The sequence below is a fragment of the Oncorhynchus keta genome, chromosome 4 (assembly GCF_023373465.1).
Source record: "Oncorhynchus keta strain PuntledgeMale-10-30-2019 chromosome 4, Oket_V2, whole genome shotgun sequence".
NCBI classification, from domain to species: domain Eukaryota; kingdom Metazoa; phylum Chordata; class Actinopteri; order Salmoniformes; family Salmonidae; genus Oncorhynchus; species Oncorhynchus keta.
In genome coordinates, this window is record NC_068424.1 from 8,069,209 (window position 1) to 8,079,954 (window position 10,746).

General features: G+C 44.3%; 1 protein-coding gene across 1 annotated transcript in view; it reads right to left on the reverse strand.

Annotated features, from left to right (window-relative positions):
- LOC118382292 (collagen alpha-1(XI) chain-like) overlaps nt 1-10,746 on the reverse strand; it is a 232,488-nt gene that overhangs the window by 178,916 nt on the left and 42,826 nt on the right. Inside the window, 3 exon segments of the mRNA XM_052498236.1 lie at nt 9,859-9,921; nt 10,202-10,243; nt 10,489-10,542. Coding sequence (XP_052354196.1) covers nt 9,859-9,921; nt 10,202-10,243; nt 10,489-10,542 — 159 coding nt within the window.

The window sequence follows — 10,746 nt, forward strand, 5'->3', positions numbered from 1 at the left end:
GCTAACGTCTTCTCACTCACTGAGTCACCTGCTTAACAAACTCTACAGCTGGAAGGGCAGCAAACACTCCCATTTTCATCTGCTTTCATAGTTTTTCTATTGACATTTATCCATTAAAATTATATTGTTGCAGGATTTCGTCTGGATCAGAAAACGTTGTGAGCATAGCCTTGCTATTCAGAAAGGCCGCCGTAGGCAGACATGGCTCTCAAGAGAAGACAGGCTGTGTGCACACTGCCCACAAAATGAGGTGGAAACTGAGCTGCACTTCCTAACCTCCTGCCCAATGTATGACCACATGTTGAAGGAATTTAATTCCTCTGTTTTAATTCCCAATTCAAATTAACCTGTTAAGTCGACCCTCTACTTTTTCGAACATTCTGTTAAAAATCGCGCAACATTTCAGCGCCCTGCTACTCATGCCAGGAATATAGTATATGCATATGATTAGTATGTGTGGATAGAAAACACTCAGACGTTTATAAAACTGGTTAAATCACCTGTGACTATAACAGAACGTGCGTTTCATCGAAAAGTGCATGAAAATCTGATCACTGAAAATGGAAATAAATATCCATCCGCGACTTCAAGGAATTGTTCAAAGTGAACCGAATTAAATGAGGCCGAGGTTGCAGTGCCTACAGCTTCCACACGTTGTCTAGAGTCTTGTCATTTGATTCACAATTGATTCTTGGTCTAACCCAATCAAGGGAATCTATTCCCTCCGGTCTCCGACCGGATGTTTTGGTCGAGCTCTCTCCAAGACATTTTTTCGAGACAGACACCTATAGAATTGACATCGCCTCCTGATTAATTTTATCGCTTATTAACGTGTACTAATACCTAAAGTTGCATTACAAAAGTATTTCGAAGTGTTTTGTGAAGTGTTTTGTGTCTCTTCTTGACACTGGTAGAAAGGCTCTATAGTTCTCAAGCCTTCCCTCCTCGCCTTGAGCCAAGGTCAGTCAGTGTAGATAAGCATTCTAGACAGTCTGGAGATATAGTTCATTAATTTGTACCAAGGAACAGACCGTCATTGTTCTAAACTCTTGACCACATTCACTACATTATATTCAATACTGGGATCAAGAGAGAAAATTCATACATGTACAGTAGCATAATAGTATTCTGATTAGTACAGCCTGATTGAAATGTATACATAGTCATTATAGATAAAAATTCCCTTAACACCATTTTAGAGAGACATATTTCCCTCAGATTACACAGATCCACAAAGATTTAGAAAACAAATCCAGATAAACTCCCATATCTACTGGATGAAATTCCACAGTGTGACATCACAGCAGCAAGATTTGTGACCTGTTGCCACGAGAAAAGGGCAACCAGTGAAGAACAAACACCATTGTAAATACAACCCATATTTATGCTTATTTATTTTCCCTTGTGTACTTTAACCATTTGTACATTGTTACAACACTGTATATATATATATATAATATGACATTTGTAATATCTTTATTGTTTTGAAACTTCTGTATGTGTAATGTTTACTGTTCATTTTTATTGTTTATTTCACTTTTGTATAATATCTACCTCACTTGCTTTGGCAATGTTGGCACATGTTTCCCATGCCAATAAAGCCCCTTGAATTTAATTGAGAGAGAGAACGACAGAGAACAACAGAGAGAGAGAACAACAGAGAAGAAGAACAACAGAGAACAGAGAGAGAACGACAGAGAGAGAGAGAGAACAGCAGAGAACAGAGAGAGAACGACAGAAAAACGACAGAGAACAACAGAGAGAGAGAGAGAGAGAACTCAGAGAGTGTCAGAGAGCGACAGAGAGAGAACGACAGAAAACGACAGAGAGAGAGAGAGAAACGACAGAGAGCGACAGAGAGAGAACAGAGAGAACAACAGAGAGTGAACGACAGAGAGAGAGAGAGAGAGAGAGAGAACAACAGAGAGAGAACGACAGAGAACGACAGAGAGAGAACAGAGAACAACAGAGAGAGAACGACAGAAAACGACAGAGAGAGAAGAGAGAGAGAACGACAGAGAACAACAGAGAGAGAACGACAGAGAGCAGAGAGAGAGAGAACAACAGAGAACAACAGACAGAGAACGACAGAGAACAACAGAGAGAGAACGACAGAGAACAACAGAGAGAGAACGACAGAGAGCGACAGAGAGAGAGAACAACAGAGAACAACAGAGAGAGAACGACAGAGAAGAACAACAGAGAACAACAGAGAACGACAGAGAACAACAGAGAACAACAGAGAATGACAGAGAACAACAGAGAGATTCAGAGAACTGACAGAGAACGACAGAGAACAACAGAGAGAGAACAACAGAGAACAACAGAGAGAGAACAACAGAGAGCAACAGAGAGCAACAGAGAATGACAGAGAACAACAGAGAACGACAGAGAACAACAGAGAACGACAGAGAACAACAGAGAGCAACAGAGAACGACAGAGAGAGAACGACAGAGATCGACAGAGAGAGAACAACAGAGAACGACAGAGAGAGAACAACAGAGAACAACAGAGAACAACAGAGAACGACAGAGAACGACAGAGAACGACAGAGAACAACAGAGAACAACAGAGAACAACAGAGAGAGAACAACAGAGAGAGAACAACAGAGAGAGAACAACAGAGAGAGAACAACAGAGAGCAACAGAGAGAGAACAACAGAGAAGAACAGAGAACAACAGAGAACGACAGAGAACAACAGAGAGAGAACGACAGAGAACAACAGAGAACAACAGAGAACAACAGAGAGAGAACAACAGAGAACGACAGAGAGAGAACAACAGAGAACAACAGAGAACAACAGAGAACAACAGAGAACAACAGAGAACAACAGAGAACAACAGAGAGAGAACAACAGAGAACGACAGAGAACAACAGAGAGAGAACAACAGAGAACGACAGAGAACAACAGAGAACGACAGAGAGCGACAGAGAGCGACAGAGAACGACAGAGAGAGAACGACAGAGATCGACAGAGAGCGACAGAGAACAACAGAGAACGACAGAGAGCGACAGAGAACGACAGAGAACGACAGAGAGCGACAGAGAGCGACAGAGAGCGACAGAGAGCAACAGAGAGCAACAGAGAGCAACAGAGAGCGACAGAGAACGACAGAGAACGACAGAGAACAACAGAGAACAACAGAGAACAACAGAGAGCAACAGAGAGCAACAGAGAACGAGAGAGAACGACAGAGAGCGTGAGAGCAACAGAGAACAACAGAGAACAACAGAGAACAACAGAGAACAACACAGAACGACAGAGAACAACAGAGAACAACAGAGAACAACAGAGAACAACACAAAACAACACAAAACAACAGAGAGAGAACGACAGAGAGAGAACGACAGAGAACGACAGAGAACAACACAGAACAACAGAGAGAGAACGACAGAGAACAACAGAGAACAACACAGAACGACAGAGAACGACACAGAGCGACAGAGAACAACACAGAACAACAGAGAACAACAGAGAACGACAGAGAACGACAGAGAACGACAGAGAACAACAGAGAGCGACAGAGAACGACAGAGAGCGACAGAGAGCGACAGAGAACGACAGAGAACGACAGAGAGCGACAGAGAGCGACAGAGAACGACAGAGAACGACAGAGAGCGACAGAGAACGACAGAGAACGACAGAGAACGACAGAGAGCGACAGAGAGCGACAGAGAGCGACAGAGAGCAACAGAGAGCAACAGAGAGCAACAGAGAGCAACAGAGAACGACAGAGAACGACAGAGAATGACAGAGAACAACAGAGAACAACAGAGAGCAACAGAGAGCAACAGAGAACGAGAGAGAACGACAGAGAGCCAGAGAGCAACAGAGAACAACAGAGAACAACAGAGAACAACACAGAACGACAGAGAACAACAGAGAACAACAGAGAACAACAGAGAACAACACAAAACAACACAAAACAACAGAGAGAGAACGACAGAGAGAGAACGACAGAGAACGACAGAGAACAACACAGAACAACAGAGAGAGAACGACAGAGAACAACAGAGAACAACACAGAACGACAGAGAACGACACAGAGCGACAGAGAACAACACAGAACAACAGAGAACAACAGAGAACAACAGAGAACGACAGAGAAACGACAGAGAACAACAGAGAGCGACAGAGAATGACAGAGAACAACAGAGAGTGAACGACAGAGAGAGAGAGAGAGAGAGAGAACAACAGAGAACAACAGAGAGAGAACGACAGAGAACGACAGAGAGAGAGAGAGAACGACAGAGAGCCAACAGAGAACAACAGAGAGTGAACGACAGAGAAGAGAGAGAGAGAGAGAGAACAACAGAGAACAACAGAGAGAGAACGACAGAGAACGACAGAGAGAGAACAGAGAACAACAGAGAGAGAACGACAGAAAACGACAGAGAGAGAGAGAGAGAGAGAGAACGACAGAGAACAACAGAGAGAGAACGACAGAGAGCTACAGAGAGAGAGAGAACAACAGAGAACAACAGAGAGCGACAGAGAACAACAGAGAGAGACTCTCAACAGAGAGAGAACGACAGAGAGCGACAGAGAGAGAGAACAACAGAGAACAACAGAGAGAGAACGACAGAGAGAGAACAACAGAGAACAACAGAGAACAACAGAGAACAACAGAGAACAACAGAGAATGACAGAGAACAACAGAGAATGACAGAGAACAACAGAGAGAGAACAACAGAGAACGACAGAGAACGACAGAGAACAACAGAGAGAGAACAACAGAGAACGACAGAGAGAGAACAACAGAGAGAGAACAACAGAGAGCAACAGAGAGCGACAGAGAATGACAGAGAACTCACAGACGACAGAGAACGACAGAGAACGACAGAGAACAACAGAGAACAACAGAGAGAGAACAACAGAGAGAGAACAACAGAGAGAGAACAACAGAGAACGACAGAGAACAACAGAGAACGACAGAGAACAACAGAGAGAGAACAACAGAGAACGACAGAGAACAACAGAGAACGACAGAGAACAACAGAGAACGACAGAGAACGACAGAGAGCGACAGAGAACGACAGAGAACGACAGAGAACGACAGAGAACAACAGAGAGAGAACAACAGAGAACGACAGAGAGAGAACAACAGAGAACAACAGAGAACAACAGAGAACAACAGAGAACAACAGAGAACAACAGAGAGAGAACAACAGAGAACGACAGAGAACAACAGAGAGAGAACAACAGAGAACGACAGAGAACAACAGAGAACGACAGAGAGCAACAGAGAACAACAGAGAACGACAGAGAGAGAACGACAGAGAACGACAGAGAACGACAGAGAACAACAGAGAACGACAGAGAGCAAGAGAGCGACAGAGAACGACAGAGAACGACAGAGAACGACAGAAGCGACAGAGAGCGACAGAGAGCGACAGAGAGCGACAGAGAGCAACAGAGAGCAACAGAGAGCGACAGAGAACGACAGAGAACGATAAATGACAGAGAACAACAGAGAACAACAGAGAGCAACAGAGAGCAACAGAGAACGAGAGAGAACGACAGAGAGCGACAGAGAGCAACAGAGAACAACAGAGAACCTGACAGAGAACAACAGAGAACAACACAAAACAACAGAGAGAGAACGACAGAGAGAGAACGACAGAGAACGTCAGAGAACAACACAGAACAACAGAGAGACGACAGAGAACAACAGAGAACAACACAGAACGACAGAGAACGACAGAGCGACAGAGAACAACACAGAACAACAGAGAACAACAGAGAACGATTTTCATCTGAACGACAGAGAACAACAGAGAGCGACAGAGAATGACAGAGAACAACAGAGAGTGAACGACAGAGAGAGAACGACAGAGAACGACAGAGAGAGAACAGAGAACAACAGAGAGAGAACGACAGAAAACGACAGAGAGAGAGAGAGAGAGAGAGAACGACAGAGAACAACAGAGAGAGAACGACAGAGAGCTACAGAGAGAGAGAGAACAACAGAGAACAACAGAGAGAGAACGACAGAGAACAACAGAGAGAGAACGACAGAGAACAACAGAGAGAGAACGACAGAGAGCGACAGAGAGAGAGAGAACAACAGAGAGAGAACAACAGAGAGAGAACAACAGAGAACAACAGAGAACGACAGAGAACAACAGAGAACAACAGAGAACAACAGAGAACGACAGAGAACAACAGAGAACAACAGAGAATGACAGAGATCGACAGAGAGAGAACAACAGAGAACGACAGAGAACAACAGAGAACAACAGAGAACGACAGAGAGAGAACAACAGAGAACAACAGAGAACAACAGAGAACGACAGAGAACGACAGAGAACGACAGAGAACAACAGAGAGAGAACAACAGAGAACAACAGAGAGAGAACAACAGAGAGAGAACAACAGAGAGAGAACAACAGAGAACGACAGAGAACAACAGAGAACAACAGAGAACAACAGAGAACAACAGAGAGAGAACAACAGAGAACGACAGAGAACAACAGAGAGAGAACAACAGAGAACGACAGAGAACAACAGAGAACAACAGAGAACGACAGAGAACAACAGAGAGAGAACAACAGAGAACGACAGAGAACAACAGAGAACAACAGAGAACGACAGAGAACAACAGAGAGAGAACAACAGAGAACAACAGAGAGAGAACAACAGAGAATGACAGAGAACAACAGAGAACAACAGAGAATGACAGAGATCAACAGAGAGAGAACAACAGAGAACGACAGAGAACAACAGAGAACAACAGAGAATGACAAGATCAACAGAGAGAGAACAACAGAGAACGACAGAGAACACAGAGAATGACAGAGAACGACAGAGAACAGAGAACGACAGAAACAACAGAGAGAGAACAACAGAGAACGACAGAGAGAGAACAACAGACAATGACAGAGAACAACAGAGAGAGAACAACAGAGAACGACAGAGAACAACAGAGAACAACAGAGAATGACAGAATCAACAGAGAGAGAACAACAGAGAACGACAGAGAACAACAGAGAACAACAGAGAATGACAGAGATCAACAGAGAGAGAACAACAGAGAACGACAGAGAACGAGAGAACGACAGAGAACGACAGAGAACGACAGAGAACAACAGAGAGAGAACAACAGAGAACGACAGAGAGAGAACAACAGACAATGACAGAGAACAACAGAGAGAGAACAACAGAGAACGACAGAGAACAACAGAGAGAGAACAACAGAGAACAACAGAGAACAGAGAACAGAAAACGACAGAGAACGACAGAGAACAGAGAACGACAGAGAACGAAGAAACGAGAGAACGAAGAGAGCGACAGAGAACGACAGAGAAGAGAGCGACAGAGAACAAGAGAACGACAGAGAACGAGAGAACAACAGAGAACGAACAGAGAGAACAACAGAGAACGACAGAGAACAACAGAGAGAGAACAACAGAGAACGACAGAGAGAGAACAACAGAGAGAGAACAGAGAGAGCAACAGAGAGCAACAGAGAATGACAGAGAACACAGAGAGCGACAGAAACAACAGAGAACGACAGAGAACAACAGAGAACAACAGATAACAACAGAGAACAACAGAGAAGAACAACAGAGAGAGAACAACAGAGAGAGAACAACAGAGAATGACAGAGAACAACAGAGAACAACAGAGAACAACAGAGAGAGAATCAACAGAGAGAACAACAGAGAACGACAGAGAACGAACAACAGAGAGAGAACAACAGAGAGAGACAACAGAGAACGAGAGAACAACAGAGAACAACAGAGAGAGAACAACAGAGAGAGAACAACAATGACAGAGAACAACAGAGAGAAACAGAGAACGACAGAGAACAACAGAACAACAGAGAACGAGAACGACAGAGAACGAACAAAACGACAGAGAACGACAGAAAAGACAGAGAACAACAGAGAACGACAGAACAACAGAGAACGACAGAAACAACAGAGAGAGAAACAACAGAGAGCGACAGAGAACAGAGAGCAACAGAGAGCAACAGAGAGCAACAGAGAGAACAGAGAACGACAGAGAATGACAGAGAACAACAGAGAACAACAAAGAACAGAGAGCAACAGAGAACGACAGAGAGCGAGAGAGCAACAGAGAACAACAGAGAACAACAGAGAACAACAGAGAACAACAGAACGACAGAGAACAACAGAGAACAACAGAGAACACAGAGAATGACAGAGAACAACAGAGAACAACAGAGAACAACAAAGAACAACAGAGAACAGAGAGAACAACAGAGAGCGACAACAACAGAGAACAACAGAGAACAACAGAGAACAACAGAGAACAACAGAGAACGACAGAAACAACAGAGAACAACAGAGAACAACAGAGAACAACAGAGAACAACACAAAACAACAGAGAGAAACGACAGAACAGACGAGAGAAGAGAACAACACAACAGAGAGAGAACGACAGAGAACAACAGAGAACAACAGAGAACAACACAGAACAACAGAACGACAGAGAGCGACAGAGAACAACACAGAACAACAGAGAACAACAGAGAACAACAGAGAACGACAGAGAACGACAGAGAACAACAGAGAGCGACAGAGAATGACAGAGAACAACAGAGAGAGAACGACAGAGAACAACAGAGAACAACAGAGAAAGAACGACAGAGAGAGAACGACAGAGAACAACAGAGAACAACAGAGAACAACAGAGAACAACACAAAACAACAGAGAGAGAACGACAGAGAACAACAGAGAACAACACAGAACGACAGAGAACGACAGAGAACGACAGAGAACGACAGAGAGCGACAGAGAGCGACAGAGAACAACACAGAACAACAGAGAACAACAGAGAACGACAGAGAACGACAGAGAACAACAGAGAACGACAGAGAATGACAGAGAACAACAGAGAGAGAACGACAGAGAACAACAGAGAACAACAGAGAAAGAACGACAGAGAGAGAACAACAGAGAACGACAGAGAACGACAGAGAACGACAGAGAACAACAGAGAGAAGAGAACAACAGAGAACGAGAACAAGAACAACAGAGAACAACAGAGAGAGAACAACAGAGAACGACAGAGAAGAATAACAGAGAACAACAGAGAATGACAGAGAACAACAGAGAACAACAGAGAGAGAACAACAGAGAACGACAGAGAACAACAGACAGAGAACGACAGAGAACGACAGAGAACGACAGAGAACAGAAAACACAGAGAACACAGAAAACAGAGAACGACAGAGAGCGACAGAGAACGACAGAGAACGACAGAGAACAACAGAGAACAACAGAGAACGACAGAGAGCGACAGACAGAGAGAGAGCGACAGAGAACAGAACAGAGAGCAGAGAACAACAGAGAACGACAGAGAGCGACAGAGAACAGACAGAGAAGAAGAGAACACAGAGAACAACAGAGAACAACAGAGAACAACAGACAGAGAGACAACAGAGAGAGAACGACAGAGAGAGAACGACAGAGAGAGAACACAGAGAACGACAGAGAACAACAGAGAGCAACAGAGAACAACAGAGAACAAGAGAGAACGACAGAGAACGACAGAGAACAACAGAGAACGACAGAGAACAGAGAGCGACAGAGAACAACAGAGAACAACAGAGAACAACAGAGAACAACAGAGAACAACAGAGAAAGAATGACAGAAAACGACAGAGAGAGACAGAGAGAGAGAGAACGAGAGAGAAGAGAGAGAGAGAGAACGACAGAGAACGACAGAGAACGACAGAGAACGACAGAGAACGACAGAGAACGACAGAGAACGACAGAGAGAGAGAGAGAGAGACAGAGAGAGACAGAAAACGACAGAGAGAGAGAGAGAGAGAGAGAGAGAGAGAACGACAGAGAACGGCAGGTACACAGGTAGAGAGACTCACCCTGTCACCCGGATCTCCAGCGACACCAGGGGGTCCATGTAGACCCAGGGGGCCCGGGAGACCCTACAGAAACACAACCCAATCAAACTGAGGCACAGCCATGTTGTTACATAGGCCTCAATCCTGACTTGAGATAAAGCCCTGTAGACTGAGACTAAGTCACTAAGTCACATACAGTAAGACACTCAATTTAAGTGTCATTTAAGTTTGAGTAGAGATTTAGTGCACTAGTTTTCACCAGAGCCCTATGGCTCCTGGTTAAAACTAGTGCACTACAAAGGGAATAGGGTGCCATCTCTGGACGCCTCCTTGGCCTCAGGATGAATAGATATGTGTTACTCACAGCTGGGCCTGCAGGTCCAGGAGGGCCTTCAATCAGCATGCCCTAAACGTGATGGACAGACGACAGGATTGAAGAAATGGGACAGAGAGAATAAAAACACAGCAGTGTTTTACATCGTGTTACATCACAATTAAAACAGAAATACCGTCCATCCCACTGCATCCTGTCTCTATACGGAAGAAAACATTCATTCATAACCAAACAGTTTCTTTCAACTTCCTGTATGACACAATGTGTATTCTCTACACACGTTCCCTTAAAAAAGCAGCCGTGTTTTTGGGTCTTACAGGTTCAATCACAGCGGGTTCGCCCTTCTCGCCTTTCTCCCCAACACCAGCCACCTGTGAAGACAGGGAGGACACCAGCGTGAGTTCCTTCATACCGAGCTACAGTCACCTGATCAAAGACCAACGGGATGGGCGGCATGAGGGATAAGATGAATAAAAGAGGCAATTCAACAAGCGAAGAAGAAGGTCATTTTGATGCATGGTTTTGAAGAATATGATGTGATCAGCCAATCAACAGTGTGATCAGCCAATCAACAG